The sequence below is a fragment of the Chaetomium globosum genome, genomic scaffold (genome assembly GCF_000143365.1).
Source record: "Chaetomium globosum CBS 148.51 scaffold_5 genomic scaffold, whole genome shotgun sequence".
NCBI classification, from domain to species: domain Eukaryota; kingdom Fungi; phylum Ascomycota; class Sordariomycetes; order Sordariales; family Chaetomiaceae; genus Chaetomium; species Chaetomium globosum.
In genome coordinates, this window is record NT_165980.1 from 4,414,117 (window position 1) to 4,430,755 (window position 16,639).

The 16,639-nt window shown below is 54.8% G+C and overlaps 5 protein-coding genes across 5 annotated transcripts; 3 read left to right on the plus strand and 2 right to left on the minus strand.

The window, feature by feature from the left end:
• Positions 1 to 230: 230 nt before the first annotated feature.
• CHGG_08269 (uncharacterized protein) lies at positions 231 to 3,857 on the minus strand (the record flags this gene model as incomplete). The annotated part of the gene is made up of 8 exons (XM_001225924.1): positions 231 to 386; positions 445 to 1,221; positions 1,276 to 1,347; positions 1,489 to 2,058; positions 2,393 to 2,612; positions 2,775 to 2,887; positions 2,942 to 3,221; positions 3,556 to 3,857. 8 exons carry the CDS (start codon positions 3,855 to 3,857, stop codon positions 231 to 233), a joined length of 2,490 nt encoding a protein of 829 aa, XP_001225925.1.
• Positions 3,858 to 4,595: 738 nt separating this feature from the next.
• CHGG_08270 (uncharacterized protein) lies at positions 4,596 to 5,957 on the plus strand (the record flags this gene model as incomplete). The annotated part of the gene is made up of 1 exon (XM_001225925.1): positions 4,596 to 5,957. The coding sequence occupies one exon, from the start codon at positions 4,596 to 4,598 to the stop codon at positions 5,955 to 5,957; it is 1,362 nt and encodes a 453-aa protein (XP_001225926.1).
• An 867-nt stretch (positions 5,958 to 6,824) lies between these two features.
• CHGG_08271 (uncharacterized protein) lies at positions 6,825 to 9,047 on the minus strand (the record flags this gene model as incomplete). Its single annotated transcript, XM_001225926.1, has 1 exon — positions 6,825 to 9,047. One exon carries the CDS (start codon positions 9,045 to 9,047, stop codon positions 6,825 to 6,827), a length of 2,223 nt encoding a protein of 740 aa, XP_001225927.1.
• Positions 9,048 to 11,540: 2,493 nt separating this feature from the next.
• On the plus strand, positions 11,541 to 11,952 carry CHGG_08272 (uncharacterized protein; the record flags this gene model as incomplete). The annotated part of the gene is made up of 2 exons (XM_001225927.1): positions 11,541 to 11,795; positions 11,938 to 11,952. 2 exons carry the CDS (start codon positions 11,541 to 11,543, stop codon positions 11,950 to 11,952), a joined length of 270 nt encoding a protein of 89 aa, XP_001225928.1.
• A 1,480-nt stretch (positions 11,953 to 13,432) lies between these two features.
• CHGG_08273 (uncharacterized protein) lies at positions 13,433 to 15,877 on the plus strand (the record flags this gene model as incomplete). The annotated part of the gene is made up of 3 exons (XM_001225928.1): positions 13,433 to 13,690; positions 13,950 to 14,032; positions 14,257 to 15,877. The coding sequence occupies 3 exons, from the start codon at positions 13,433 to 13,435 to the stop codon at positions 15,875 to 15,877; spliced, it is 1,962 nt and encodes a 653-aa protein (XP_001225929.1).
• Positions 15,878 to 16,639: the final 762 nt, after the last annotated feature.

Sequence of the window (16,639 nt, forward strand, 5' to 3'; positions counted from 1 at the left end):
CCAAAACACTAACAGCAAACGATGGGAGATTGATTACATAGTTCGGTATAACTATGGTATTATTCAAGTACGTATTTGGCACTTGTCGACTCCATGTGGACATGAGGTCTTGGGCCTCGCTCGGATGACGGGGGACTCGGGCCAATGTTCTACGCCGGTTTTCTAGAACATGTTGGAATGTTTCCCAACCAGCTACTTGGGATAATTCGAAGATTCTTCATTGGCCGCTCTCAGGCGGAAGGTCTTGGTGATGGAGAAGTCATGCTCTCCGGCGTTGGAGGGATAATTCGGGCCATCTTCGCCTCGTTTATAACTTGCAACGGGTCCACTCCCGCCGCCAACATACCATCCTTACGAATCATCATGGACGGAAACCGGAGGTTGGCCTACGTATCGTTTTGTTAGTGACGCCATCGACGACGTACAGCAAAAGAGCAAGCTCACCTCGTTAACGATATGGGCGTATTTCAAACCAACCTCTTCGGCGATGAACTTGAGGCGGCCTTTAGCCCATCCGCGCTGTTCTTCCGTCGACATATCATGATTTTTGACGCACGTCAAGGTCCATATCAAAAACAAAGCCGGCAGAGCTTTGCAGGTCCCTTCTTCCCCGCAAGCGAAGGTTGACAACCCTGGCCCATTCAGCCCCTTGCCATGCATGCGCCAGCCTAAATGGTATGGCACAGAGGCGATTATGTCTGCGATAGTACTTTCGCAGACGGGTTTTGAGTTTTTGTACTCGGGAGTGGTGCGGTAGTCAGCCGGCGAGCAGACCCGAGCAGCAATCCGGATATTGAGCGAGGCGAGGAGAAGGCGCGAGACTCGCGCCATATTCCACGCCATGGCGGAGACAAAGTCGGGATAAACATCGACGCGCCCTGGGAATGCCTCTTTCTCGCCGGAGCTCCCACTCGGGTTCCCCGGGCCGTCTGCGGGTACTAAGCACACAGTCCGGAACCGGAACTCGTCGGGGATGGATACTAGCCAATCGGCGACCTCCTGATCTAAATCTTGGATACGTGTTGCTGTCTCGTGCATCTGCGCGAGGGATTCGGGTGACCTTGAAGCGTTGCCTAGGAGCCGGTTCGCCTCGGCTCTTAGTTCGCTGAACCTTAGGTTAAAACGCTGACAGTTTGCGAAGAGTGACCCGGTATCTCCGCCGGCCATCCACCAATCAGTGCCGAAGGGCAGGGGTAACCCAGAGGACAAAACACGCGAAACCTAGAGGCGTGTTAAGATGCTATGTATATATCAATATGGAAAGGGAGGACTTACCAGATGATGCCGCACAGCCGTGAATAAAAGCGCACCCAGCCGGGTCCGGCACATGTCTTCACGGCCACGGGTCTGAACGATGTGGACAGCGCCATCGATGTGTGTGCGCCACGCCAACATTCTGCTTTCCTTGATGCCTGTTATGCTCTTAAGAGGGGGGGATGTCAATTACGTTTTGATTTCCCTGCGTATTAAGGGAGTAGGAGGACTTACCTCGTACAAGCACAGCAGCAGAACCGCTGCCAGGGTTGAATCAGTGCTGGCAGCAGCAGGATGGCCGAGTGCTTTGTGCGTCTGGGCCAGAGCCATCGTGTGTTCTTTTAGGGACAATTGGGCAAGGTTGATTCCGTCGGCTCTAGCGCGATTTCCTAGCAGCGCAAATGCACAAGCGTTGAAGGCATAGCGAAGTGCGCTCTCTGGAGGTTCTGTGTCCATCAGCGGGACTAGGTATTCCATGAAGCCGTGCGGGGCGACGCCGACGGGCACAAGTATGAAATTGGAGGCGAAGTAACATGAAGCTCGGTGGGCGATAGGGATGGTCAGCGCTGATACTGGGGACGGGCTCGGGCTCTGTCGCCGTCGCCATGGTTGCGGTTCTTCCTGAATGAAAACAAACGGGCGAGGAGTCGTGGGATGCTGGTGCTGGGCATCGCCAGCCTTACGCAAGCGACGCACTGTCGATCCAGTCTGGTCACGGTGGACAATCTCGAACTCGGGCCGGTACCCACCACATTCTCTCCTCGACTTCTCACACCGCTTGCAGGTCGGCTTGCCCTCGTCGCACTAGTCGAGTGGTTAGAATGAGTCAATGACCATAAGCCTGCCTTCGCTCGGCCCCGGCTCTTCAATCAAGCGGTGGCCATGTCCGCAAAAGAAGCACAAGGGACGAAAGACAGGGACTGAACGCACCTTGATGCGGCGTGCGCGGCAGGTCCGACAGCCCCGGGAGGGCTTCCCACCGTAGACCATCTCAGGCGGGCATATGCAGCGAGAACTACAATCCTCTGCCAATGGTCCGCCAACACCAAAGGCCAGCGTTACGCAGTTCTAGTCCTCCTGCCTGAACTTGCGGGGTCGTCTCATAACCTGTTGAGCTGCGATGCGGACTTCGTCACACATTGGCGCGGGCTGAGACGTCGCGACCCTGAAATGGAACCAGCCCCACCACAGTCCAGGGGTTCATCTGGGAAGCCAATCGGCTCGCCCGCCCACTGCTCACAAGTGGCTCCGGCTTTCCAGGAAGTGGAATCAAGGGGCAGTCGATCACCGAGACCAGGGTTGGCCTGAAAGAAGATGGGACACAGGAGGATGGCTCCTCTGAATAGTTATAGTTGAAGCTGTAAACAAGAAGTTTAATAAAAAGACATTAAGGTGCTCCTCCCCACGCTGTGCATACCCCTCCTGTCAAAGACCGAAATATTCCGGGGGTGGTTGGTGGTCACGGGCGACCGGCAAAACTAGGTACCCCAAGCAGAAGTCAATGTGACCCATGAAGTTACCCTTGGCGTCCTGTCACCTCTGTGCCTTCACGGTCTTCACCAACGTCTTCATCGCTGTCGCTCTCTGGGTAGAGAATTGACCCAATGGGTATCAGAGTGGTATGGCCAGGCTTCTAGGCTGGTCTTGGAGTCAGAGCTCGAGTATCGTGACAACGCCGATCAAAAACCGGGAAGTCGAAAACACCCTTGAATTGCTCCTGAACTCGCACCAGCTGTGCCTGTGCTTGTTTGACGCGATCCGGCATCGTGGCCGCCGGGGAAGAATCAACCTTGGCACGGACATAAAGGATCCAAAAATTGCCGACAGGTTGGAGCGTCTTCGGGTTGGGAACCTGGTGCGGTGCCGTCGGGTCCGGATTCAACGATGCCACGAACATCCGAGTCAAGGAATACTCGATGCCCTCGAGCCACCAACAGTATGATTCCTCAATTAAATCCGATTGAAGCCTGAAGGGAATAACGGTTAGGCAAGGCAGGACAGGGACAAGATATCTTTTGGCCAACGAACCCGAAACCGTTGTCAGCCAGGATCGATGCGGCCCTGGGGTCATCGATGTCGACAAGCCTGCGCTGAGTGATTGAAGGGGGCCGTTGCGGACTCGGCGGGTCAGGCAAATCGACCCACCTAAGAGCACAGGGTTTACTTGTAAGGATGCCGGTTGATGCAGCTTCTCCCCTAAATCGCATACCATGTCAACAACGACGGGACACAGAAGAATACAGAGAAAACACGCAAATCTGGTAAGCTGGAAGGCTGGAAGGCTGGAAAGCTGTGACCTACTTTTCCGTGGCATTCATGATATGCTCGGCCTCCTCTGTGACGTCAGTGCGCACCTGCACGACAGATGGCTGTTTGACGAGGATCTGATGCAACTCGTGCCATTGAGCGCTCGTCGGCCTCCGCTCTTTCTGTAACTGCTTGATAGTAGAAAGACCCTGCGAGGCCGAGTTCTGAGGTTTGTAATGCCGGACGGAGATGTAGTAGTGCCGCTCGCGGGACTCGGTTACGCCGCACAGAATCGCTCGAGCCGTGGGCCCATCCTCTGCCAAAACGGTGGCAGCAAGGAAGCTTTCATGAGTCATCTGTAAATATAAATGAAAAGCTGTACGTATGAATAGTTGTGTTTCTCCCGGCAGTTGCAATATTGGTGAGTTTGGAGTTAATGTTGTTGTTTAGAATTGAACGCTGCATGCGAAACTAAGATTACCGTGTACGGTCACGTGACATGACGCCCATTGAGGACCCATTACCCTAAGTTTTGAAGGCTCAAGTCGCCACTCGCAACTGGCAAGCGGTGATCGGTAGATTGTTGGATGGTGTTCGCAGGCTTATGGAACACTTGGCAGAGGCTTTATGCATTTAATTTTCTTATTCCATTAGTTAATGATTATTAAAGCAGAAAAACCATGCTGCACGATTATCAAGCGGTACAAATACCATTCATCGACCCAAACCACTCGAGTGGTAAATTAATTAGGTACCTACCTATCTAACCCAGTTCATTTCTACATTCATCGCCTTCTCTAAGGGCCTTGGCTTTTGAACCGTTTAGGTAAGGTACTTATCAAGCAACAAATCAACTGGCGTCCAATGTCGACTTCATAAACCGACCCCGATTGATTTCCCGTGGTGTCTCAAGGTTGTATAGGAGGGGACAAGTTGAAAGACCTGACCTGCAGCAAGCCCAACCTGGTACCCCGCGTTAGGTAGGTGTCATCTCGTTGTTTCACTCCTCACCTGGTAATAGCACCTTCGGGGCTACTTCTATTGGCACCACAGCAACGAATAAAATTCGGGTTTGGACAATCGAATATCCCATCATGGCCCAGTCTACAAGGGCATTCGTTGGCCCCGTCATCCACTCTCTCTCGGCTGCTGAGCTCGAAATACTCCCGTCTGCCCTTCTCGTGATTAATGACAAGGGTGAAATTGCAGCCTTCGTCCGAAACGCCAACCCTCAGCAAACCAGAGACACGCTCATCAGCCTGAAATTCTCTCCCGACCTTGTCACGGTCCATCGCCTCGCCGCAGGCCAGATCCTCATTCCAGGTTTCGTCGACACCCACAACCATGCCCCACAATGGGCACAACGCGGTCTGGGCCAAGGCATGCACATTCTCGACTGGCTCGATGCCATCACCTTCCCTAATGAAGCCCGGTTCAATGACTCGGGCCACGCCCGACGCATCTACGCGAGCTGCGTCGATGGCTTCTTGCGCCAGGGTATCACCACTGCCTCATACTACGGCTCCATCCACGGCGAGGCCACCAAGATCCTGGCCAATCTCTGTCTGGAGAAGGGCCAACGCGCGCTGGTAGGCAAGTGCAACATGACGCGCAACGCACCAGAGTACTACCGCGATGCGTCAGTCGGGGAGAGTCTGCGGGTGACTGAGGATTGCATTGCCCACATCAGGTCGCTCGGTGCGGGTAAGCTCGTCCAGCACGTCCTCACTCCGCGCTTCGCTATTTCCTGCGACCCAGAGGTGCTGCAGGGCCTGGGAGCCATTGCCCGCAACAACCCTGACCTGCCGATCCAGACGCACTTCAACGAGGCCGAGCAGGAGATGAAAGCCACCATGGAACTCTTCCCACAGTTTACCAATGAAGCGGACTTGTACGAACACTACGGTCTGCTAGGCAACCGCTCCATACTTGCACACTGCTGCTACATGACCGAGTACGAGATGGAGCGACTCAAGGCGCTCGACTGTGGCGTTGCGCACTGCCCCATATCCAACATGACCGTGGGCGGTGGGTTCATGGCCGCTCCCATACGCGATTTCATGCGGCGGGGAATCAAGGTTGGGTTGGGGACCGACAGTGGAGGCGGTTTCTCCAGCAGCATCCTCGATGCAATGCGCCAGGCCATGATTGCCAGCCACGCACGCGAGGTCACGTCGAAGGGCCACGACAAGGGACTGTCCATTGATGAGGTGTTCTACTTGGCTACTTTGGGCGGCGCTCAAGTCTGCGGGTTGGACGAAACGGTTGGCAATTTCGAGGTGGGCAAGGCGTTCGATGCGGTTGTCGTTGGGACCCTAGGGGCCGAACAAGGTATCATGACCATGGTCGAGGAAAACGATGGCCTCAAAACTGTATTCAAAAAGTTCATTATGACGGGCGATGACAGGAATATTGTCAATGTATATGTCCAGGGCCGGGCAGTCAAAGGCAATTAACGGCTAGGCTCGAAAGTTCGGAGAACGCAACCATAGAGATAAGCACTGAAAAGCGATTGCGATCCACAACTATAACCGCATTCGATTGAGTTATGTTTTTGGCTGCTTCCTTGCGTTCAACATCTCATTATGTTCTCTTTACATTTGCAGGAGCCTCCATGGTACATAGGTACCTATTTTGGTGCATGTATGATGTTTGGACTGAAGGCTGTGTCTGGGCGTTGCTCCGCCACGAACCTCTGTTTCTCCAGCTCGGGCACATGTGACTCATAAGCACCCATGCAAGCCGCCTTGGGTTTGGTAGGCTGTGTGGTGGATCGTTGATTCCGTCATCAATTCCAATATGCCTCGCCCATGCGGAGGCACCTACGGCACAGTGTTTCACCATGGGACTATTACAAGATACGAACGAAACAAGCTTAGGAGCTGAAACTCTTAGCTGAAATGCTCTTTCAAAACTCACCACCTGGTTGATGGGCATGTCAATTGTGCAGTTATTCGTCGGACGGTATCCTCCGGCCCAGGATTCTGGGAGACTGTCCCCAGTAATCCTTAGAATTCAGTTCTAATCCAATATCAACAAAAGGAGTGACAAACAACCCGAACCGTAACATCGATAGAAATGGAACCTTCTCTAAACATCTATAGGATTCATAAACCGCAGCCCCAATGATTAAAAGACGTCCCCTAGTTGGCAGTAAAGAAAACCTGGTGTTAAAAGAACCACGACGCCCATTTTCTCCCTCCTCAATCAATACAAAGGCGGGGAAGTTCAACCTCATCAACAGCTCCATTTCCGTGCCGACAATAAAGAGTGAAATCCTCCAGATTCGGTTCACGTGTGGGTACGAGGAAAGGTATATCACTTCAAGCTAAACGGATCCTTCTCGTCTCGCTGCCGTAAAAAAAGCCTTTCCGATTGGTGTACCCAATGGCAACCCCGACACGCTGGTACGTCTCGGGATGGCCGCATTTGTCAATGGGTACCAGTAAGAGCATGGCTAGCTCGCCGAGTTCGAGACACACAATATTCTTCTCGTCGCCTACTCGGACGTAGGGCGTAAGTTCGTCTTTCGGTTTGCCATTTGCCGGAACGAGATAGTCGAGCCGTCCAACAACCTCGCCACTGTGAGCATCCTTGGATATGATGTTACCGTTACCCCTGTTGCGCGCGTAGATGCCCTGGCCCGGAAATGCGCCAAAGTTGAAGCTAGACCTTTCCCCTCGTTTCCACTCGATGTCATCCCACGAAACATCCAAGGCATCCTCAGAAATAAAACGACGGAAACGACCTCGCACTTCGACTACTTTGACGCCTCTGCCTCGCTCTTCAACGGCTCGGCCGCGGTTAATATAATCCGTGGAGCGGTCCCCAGTTTCCGGCCGTGTGAACGTTGTGCTGGTGCAGGCTGGGTCAATTTGGTCGACGGCGATGAATTCGAAGTGTTCCGACGGTTTGAATGAGGCTTTTGTATTAGTGTGCACTCGGAGCGGCAATGATGCCCAGGACCAGGATGGCGCAATGTGCTGCAGGTTATGCTGGGAATCGACAGCGGCCGCAACGGACCAGGCAAGGTGCCTGGCAAAGTTATCTTTCCAAAGACCAGCCAAATAGTCTTCAGTGACGACTGTTCCGCCGGTCCCGGCTTTCGCATTATAAAAGCGCACGGCGAGGCCGGCAATGGCAAGGAACCGGTCTCTAGGAGCGACCAGGTCGCGACGAGTGTAAGCCTCGACGATATCAAGCCACTCCTCGTGAAGCAGGTGTTCGTCCCCCGTTCGGCAAAGCTCCAAGAACCGCTGAGGACAGCTCCGGGGCGCTCCGTCGGCTGCTGGAGGGGCCCACTCAAGCTCCTCCGTCTCGACAACCTGGCACTCGGGACAGGACCAATACCATCGTTGACCTGCCCAGTACACAATTCTCGGTGAGAGCCGCTCTTCTTGTAGCGTCCAGGCTCGCATCGATACTGGCGCTTCGAAACGGACTCGGTCCAGAGGGGTTTGGGTGTTCTGGAGCCACCACATCTCGCGTAACTGACATGCCTTGCTGCGATGTGTCCATGCTAACCTATCGTGTATCAGGCGGTCTGTCGCCTTGGAGCTCGAAGACGCGACAAGTGTGAAGGCGGAATTCCCATACACCTCATGCATCAATGAGGCCTCTGTGTCCCAGTTGGTCCCCTTGGGGATGCAAACATTGTCGATCCAGATGTAGAACACCCCAAGGGACCCTGATATCATGACGGCATCTTGCATAGTTTCTGGTAGGTCCCACAGCTGGAAAGGGTTCAACCGCTCAGGGACAGGCCGCCCGTTTATCGTTTTGGTGCCTGCGCCCTTAATCCTCGCCCATTCGTCAGGAGGCATAGTCGTAGGGTCACCCCATGTATAGCTAAGCACGACGTAGTCGACGGGCTCTGGCGGGCCCTCGACCAGTTGGACAAAGTTATCAGGGAGGATTTTGAGGAGCCAGGTGGGATTGCGGCGCGACCAACGGTATCTCGAGGAGCATTCGTGGTTTAGGTGGCAATCTTCGATGACCCGGCGCAACGCATCGAGATCGGAGCGCACTCCTGAGACCCCTTTTGACGGACTGCGGTGTAGTGGCCGAGGTTCGTTGCTCAAGCGGATGGTTGCAGAGAAAAGGACGGATTTAGGAGACTTGATGGCTAGTTCTAGGGCGCTGTCGCCGGATGAACTGAGGTTTAGCACCGCGTAAATGGGCCATTGATTGTTTGGATGTGCCAGTCGGTCGGCATCTCGACGGGTGATCTGCTCCAGGAGAAGGGCCCGCCGGATAAGACGGCAGGAGTCGCAACCCGACTGGCTGGCGGAGACGTCGAGTTCGGAATAGCTGCTGTGGAAGATGCGCGCAGGCGAGGAGCCTTGGAAAGCGTTATTTCGTCTCCTTTGCACCTCGCCCCAGCGGAGAAGCTGGCAAATCTCGTGGCACCCTCTGCACTGACGCTGGGGGTCTTCATCCGATATGGCCCAGAAGAGACCAGAACTTGGGATCGATGCTCTGAGCAAATCCCACATAGAAGCCATCGCACGCCACGTTTGGCGCTTGGGCATTGAATGTGTCAACATAATTTACAAACGGCTTGAGATACAGGGGCTGCCTGAGAGGTGAAAATAAGAGGCCGGAACAAGGGTCCCCGGAGAGCAGGTATGTCGGCCCTACTTATCAAGTATGTAACATAACTTCAGGGCTTGCCGGGTTGTGATGTAGGAATCAGGCGTAGCCGGTCCCTTTGGGGGCTTGGGCTCTCCGTAGTGTCACTCGCAGAGGCGCGCGAGTCTAGGGGCTAGCGCCGCAGCTGAAAGCTAGCAAACTCGAGCCGATGGAGACACAAAGGCGCTCTGTGATACCGGAAAAGGAGTTATGTTTTGATATCCAACTCCGGCGGCGTCCCTGGAAACGATATTGAGATTCCGATCGACTCGGGAGATCGGGCAACGTAGTGACTCCATCGGTAACGCCCCTGGGCCCTGGCTATGAACCCAGATCCAAGGCACCATCGTCCGGGCCGCGGCGGCTATGCAACGGCGCGGTGCGGGACCCACCATTGGGAGTGAGGCTGTGGTGTGACGGGGCGAGCTGATCTTTTTTATTCGGATGGCAGTTGTTTGCCAGAACGCGAGGACCAAGTCGTCATTCAGGACGGGCCGGCGTTGGGCTCGGCACCGTTGAAAGGGCCGAACCATTGAAAATGGATGGATTACCTTCTCACCATCGGCTCCCGAGCATCCGAGTCCCGACGATGAATTTTGCGCAAATGTGCGTTGCATTCACGATGATTACCCGTACCTGTCTCCGCCCCCGGGACCCACAGACGGGTTGGCCGATGAAACGGGCGGCAGGAGGTGAGATTTTGAGACTGTCAGAACTCTGATGATAGAAAAGTTGCTGTTCACGAAAGTCTCGAACCCCACTGTTTCCCATTCAGACAGCCGTGTGGCTCAGGTACACACCACAACCGCCGCTTGTGCGGTGGAGATCGGGAGTCTCAGCGACCGTGCGCCGATCGCAGCTCGACTGCGGCTGCTCGACAAATTAGCCCGTATTAGCCCGTATTATGGATGACCGACCTGAAACCCCCCCCAAGGTTGAGAACACCAGCGGATCGGGCTTGGGACCAAGGATGTCACCTTCCCAGTCTCGAATTCTCAGCTGCGACTCGGGCACGGACAGTTGCACAAAACAGGCAGATTTTGAGGACGGCAGTCGGGTTCGAAAACCACACGAAAAACACACCTGGACGAGGTTGTGGTTTGTGTGGTTTGTGTGCGTGTGCAGGTGTGGCATGGTTGCGCTAACGGCGCTAAATTAGGCGCGGGCTCTCAGCCCTATGTCCACTGTCTCCCTCGCCCCCACCAGCTTTCGACCAACATTGGAAACGGTTTGCTTTTGTGCCCTGTGCCTCAAGTCACACGTTATGACCTGTTTGGGCTTTCTGCTCCCCGTCCCGCACCCGCAACCACATCCGCCAATTTCACCTTTTTCGGTTCAAAGCAGGCACCAAGGCAGAGTCATACCGGATGCTGGTGTGTAACCATAAGTTTTGTAAAAATATCACCTCTTCAAGGTTTATTGCGCCAATTGGCGCCAATTCCACAGCGACGGGCGCGAGTCAAGTGACGAGATGACCGAATCTCATCTCATTGCTCACCAGCCAATCAGCACTCGATTCGAGCGCAGGATATTCTAATTGGAGGATCCCATTAGCCGAGCACGGTCTCCAGGGGGCGATGCTGCCATGGCGCCGGATCGCGCCGGCACGGATGATGCTAGTCACAGCACGAAACGTCCTTCCTACGAGCCGGGCATGGCTGAGGTAGCATTTAGCGTGTCCTTTGGGGCCGAACCCAAACCCAACAGCAGCACCCAAGTTGTATCACGTGCCCAAGTGCGATCCGGCACGGATCCTCCAGTGTTCTTTGCCCCCAAGACGTTAGTGGGGGGCCAGCCTAAGCGAACTACGTGGGTGGCTTGTCATGCGGCGAGCGAGCAGTTATGGCAGAGCAAGTGGCGGCCAGAACACAAGGAGGGGGCTGGCGGTGGTATCGCTATGGAAAAAAAAGTGGCAGCCTAAGTTGCTGGGCCCTAGCCCTCCATGTGTATAGTGCCAAAGGATTCGCCCTGAAGAAGCCCTTTGCGACTTGGGTATTTCTTGACGCGAGTCCCGGGTGGTCATCAAGCCATGTATGTGCAGCTGCGTTATGAGATCCTGCGACAATCCGTAAATATACACTGTGCATTGGGAATACGAATTGCCCCCAAGACCGGAGCCACTGTGATATACCATTGCGCCGTGGTCTTGGATGGATCCATCCTACCCGAGAATAACTTCATATCTTTGCGCTCTGCCATCGTGAAACATTCTTCTACAAATCCTCCCGAATCAAGCCTCTCTTCTACCAATCCTCCCAAACCGACCAGGCTCACGACCGAGACCCACCGTCCACTAATTTTCTCTCACTGCCCTCGGGCCGCTCGTTTAAGAATCCTTATCCGCCTTCCCGTCTGACTTGGACTTTCTGGAAATCCATCATCCCCCACAACGGTCTAAACCCGCCATCATGTACCGGACAAAGCACTTCAGATGGAAGCTGATGCACGTTTGGGGGATCCTGGCCCACCTGGGGCTCGTCGTCGCAGTGGCCATCAACTACATCTATGATCTCGACAAAGCCACGCGATCCATAACATGGAGCCATCTGACAGCCGTCGAGACGAACTATAGGCCGCGTGAGCTTGCTCTGGTAGCCGCTTCGAGCGATGTGTTTACCTTTGACCGGTCAACACATGCGTTACTCAAGGCTTGCCTCATTATGGTAAGTTCATCCAACACCGTCCATAACCTTGATGAACCAAAAGGGTTCCTAATGTTATTCCCTCCCTCGTCACTCAGGGGTCCCTCGGGTTCACGATCAACGTCATCCTTCTTGCCTTGCTTCTTGCCGTCGAACCAAACAGGATCAGTCTGACTGAGGGCGAGCAACACTGGCGCAGACAGGTCGTCACACTTTTTGGCTGCTTGCTCAACCTGCTCTTGGCAGGGGCAGGAGGATGCCTGGCTGCCACCCTGGGAATCAAGGTGGTAGAGTCCAGGCCATTGCTTGCTCCACTGCTGTGGACATATATCCAAGCGTATGTGTGGCCCCTACTCCCTTCAACCCGCCGCCGTTTATATTTGGTCGGTTAAAGGTTCTAGAACTGACAGTCACAGACCACTGGCTTTCTCAATAGCCGTCTGCGATGCGGCCAAGAACTACATAGAAGGCAAAGACCTTCTTGACTAAACACGGTGGATGTAATGATGTCTGGACGGGGTTAATGTGATCGTAGTGCTTTTGAATGTTTCTTTACCAGGCGGCGTACGAGGGAGGAATGGGGCATTCAAGCTCTTAATGGGCCCAGGGATGGTTAGACTTTGGTCCTCGCGGGATCCGGCGTTTTCGGTTGATATGGTATACCTCGGACGGCAATTCAAACGGATGGCAATTCAAACGGCCGGTGTGCGTGTTAGTACTTTGAAACAACATAGAAATCATCTTGCCTCTTCAGGTTTGGATCCATTATCTAGCCACGTTAAAGCCGGTAAGGTCCTGCAGCCAGCAGCCGGAGGCTAGAGCGGATGATGCATGTAACCTGCATCTCATCGATGCAAGCCTCCGCAGGGCTCGCAGGGCCGGGTCAGTGGTCACCGGGCCCAGGGTCGCACCGAGGTGGAAATCTCTTTTTTCCAGGACGAGACGATGAACCCATGAGAGTTCACACACACGCACACACTTAAACAAATCGGATTCAATGTCAAGGTTTGACCAACTCTCGCTCTCATTTCCCCCTCCTCTCCTCCCCCACATATGACTCCCGGATTGACCGCAAGTTTGTGGCCAGCAAGAAGGGCAGCTGCGTGACAATCTACCAAAATTCGATAATCCGAGTTCGTATTTGGTGCGTGTCCGCAAAGACGGACCGACTGGCATCTTCCCGCCCTCTACTCCCTTTCTCTACTGTTTTTTACATGTCCTCGCAATATCCCGAGCCACCACCGCTCACCGATCAAGTTGCGGTCTGGCGACTTGGAGGTTCTATGATGCAGGGTTCATGTCGCACATTGCAGGGAAGGAACCCAAGCCGGGCGATGGATGGGACCTGCCCCAGAATCGCGTCGGTCAAGCCTGCCGTGATCAAAACACGCCAATCAGTGATCAGCCGGATGATGGCAGCCTGGCAGGGTGCCATGACGCGCCCTGCAAGGTTCTTCTTGGTTCGCATCCTGCTGTGCCGCAATCCCTCAGCTTCGCCCGAAACTGCCATCTGCAACGAGCCACCCCCGCTCCGCTTCGCTGTTCTGCGAGGGTTTCAATTGATTTGTCCTATAAGGATTTGCATCTGACGGTGCGATTCCCTAACTCTCAGGGGCTTCCAAAATGAGACAAAACGACGGGTTTTCCACCGCTCGACCATGATTGTGCCCGAGAACCGTGCAGTAGCGCCCGTCTGGTCGGGCCCGGCAAACACTGTGCTCCCCCATACTGGCGCAACGCCTCCGGGACCGACCCCGACCCCGATTCCAGTTTCGACGCCAAATGCTCAAGCCACCATGCCGGACAGCACGGGCCTGGAGGGGAAATCCCGCACGCTACAGGGCCCGTCAGCGGCTGATTGGGCAAGGCACCGCGAGACCATCGTCGGCCTCTACAGACAGTACCCGTTGAAGCGGGTGAGTGAGATCATGAGGAAACATTATGGCTTCTCGGCAAGGTATGCCCGGCTGGTCGCCCGCCGTCAGGGTCCGCCGCTTTCTTCTTGAGCCGAGTCTACACTAGAGATCCCCGCGCGAAACACCCGACGGGTGAGAGTGGGCCGAAGCACAACAGCAGACAGAACCTAGTGGTTGCCCGTCTGTGGGATGCTCGGCGCATTTCCCCGTCATCGCGACCTGCACCTGCACACTAATTACCACGCTGCACCTTACTCAGTCAACCGAGGGTCCTAGTGGGCTCGTGTCGGTCGCCAATGGACGTCTTATCCTCCTCGTTGCCGTGGCCGGCCAAGGTGGCCGGTTATTAGGCCCGGCCACCTGAAGATCTCTTCGGTGATGATCTCTTCTTATAATAAGACTTCCCGGCGGAGGATACCACCCACTTGCCAGCTTCCTCTTTCTTGAGTCCCCGTCTTCCCCCCCTCGGCCTGCGCCAGCCGTTGTCCCGCCTGTTTGGCCCCAAGCACTTCCATTCAACCTCCTTTCGTCATGACTCTAATCCGCCTCGCTGATACCTGCGACAGCAAGCGCATGTATGACAAGCGGTTCCGGGAATGGCATGTCTTCAAGAACGTGAACAGCGACGAGAGGGCGAGGGCTGCGCGCCGGGCTCCGGGCTCTGCGCCGTTGTCACCCCCGAGGCAGGAAGACACCGACAACAGCTTTAGCCAGGAAGACTTGCGCAGAACCCTACGATGCGCCAGGACGATCCAGCAGGGTGGAAGGCGTACGGCATCAACAAGCACTCACCCCACCCCTGTCGACGCCCGGGCCGCAACTCCACCACCACTGTACAGGCCGGCCCGACGGAGTATCAGCATCTCGGACTTGATCAAGCCTGAAGACGACCCACCAGGGGTCCCCGCCCCTGGCTTGCGTCGTCAGGCCGAATCCCCCCCCACGCCGTTCTCACCACCCAGTACCCCGAGTATCACCACTGGCTCAAGTCCCGCATCTCCAGCCGAGAGCTACCAGGAGCAGGATGACCGTACCGCCCTCGTCGTATCTGGCTCCCCAGGCCCCGGCATGGCCGCCTACAGAGAGCAGCTCCAGCATTTGTTCAACAGCCCTCCCCAGGCCCTTTCCCTGGACTCGCAAACGCGAACTATGAGTATCATTACATTGAAACTCCGGGAATACTACGACTGGCAGCTCAACAACATCCCAGAGGGTGCCCTCCCTGATGATTATCTGGGCCAGAGATCCCCCGACGAGTCCACTCGCTACTGGAATACTATCAAGGACGCCATCTATCTCGTCAAAATCTCTGCCGGTTTCAGTCCCAGTTCCGGTTCTATCGAAGACATGGACGATCGTCCCGACCGGCGAGCGTGGTCTGCCTTTGCCGAAGCGGGCTCTCTTGCGGCGGGGGCCATGACCACCCAACCGTTCGACTTTCTACGAAACCTTTTCGCTACGCTCTCCCCAGTCAATACTAGTGCCCGTCCAGAACTCCGAGGTATTTTGCTCCAGTTCCTCAGCAGCGAAGCCCAGACCAGCCTCTCCTCCAGCCACCCGATTACCCAAATTTGCAAGGAGCTACAGCAGGATGAAGGCTGCCAGGAAATTTCACAGCGCAGCCTGCAGTGCATGCTGGATATTTTCAACACCCGGCTTGGACGGTCGAGGGCAATCACCTTCAAACTCCTCGACTCACTCGCTACCCTTCTTCGCCGAAGTGGTGAATACCACGCGGGCCTAGAGATCATCACAGAGCTGCTCAAGTCATCCCGCCCGGTGTTCGGGCCAAATTCAGACCAAGTGCGCTCGGTCGAGAACGAACTCGCTCACTTTTATATGCTAAGCGGCCAACCCGATTTGGCGCTTGGTCATTGTATGTCCGTGATTACGAGACCACCAACCTCAGGTACAGCGGCACGGGAAGAGCCCACATTTTATCAAGACGGCATTGCTGCGCACACCATGGAAGACATTGCCGAAATACACCAGCGGCGCGGGGACCTAGAGCAATGCATCACCTGGTTGGAGCGCGCGGCATCGATAGCTCTGGTTGTTTGGGGGCCAAAAGCCATTGCTACCAGTCATCTGATTGACAAGATGACAAGCCTGCAGCGGCAGTTCGGCAAGGACCTCCTGAAGAGCGCGACGCTATGGGAAGCCGCAATTGTCGAAAAGACGGTTTGAGCGTCAGATGCTCCCCGAATCCTCCCCCTCTTCCCCCAAAAACATTTGGGGGCCAATTCAAGGTATCATTGCGTCATTTTACGTTTTATTGCGTTAGGGATTTTCAGGTCTTGTATACTTAACGGCTTCCATGTCATCTGGGCGATGTTTCCCATATTTCGGTGTAGGATGACGAAAAGTCTCCATTTTTTTGAGCCAAAAGACCTCGCTGGATGTCACCTTACTTAGGCATCGTGGCATACCGACCGGTGATTTGCGCCGGTTCTGGTGCCGGAATACCTATTTCTGATTGATTGAAAGGCCCATATCACCGTCATATTCTACGTACATGTTCAAGCGCCGCACCGCCTTTGCAATACATGATACTGACATGAGGCCTTTGTGTGACAAGGCAAGGCACTAATTATACAACTAAAGGCCGACGCCACCCCTATCCAGGCGCCTCAATATCTAGGTAAATCTCTTGGCCCCGCCACAGCGCATGCCGCGCTACCTCGCTGGGAATCAAAAACGACATTCCTGGTATCCCCTTGTATATGTTACGGGTAAGACATCAACTGCTTCGAGAACACGGACTAAGCTCATGTCGAAATCTATTTACCGTGGTACCTGGCTTAGCCTTGACCCAAACCTGCGGCGAGCAATCTATTCTAGCCCGATTACCTCCCTTTGAGACTTTCGGCTTATTACGTCCCTGTCATGCTCCCCTCGTTCTTTACGTGTCCGCGTTCTTGCTTCGTCCAGTGCCCTCGATTAGCCGAG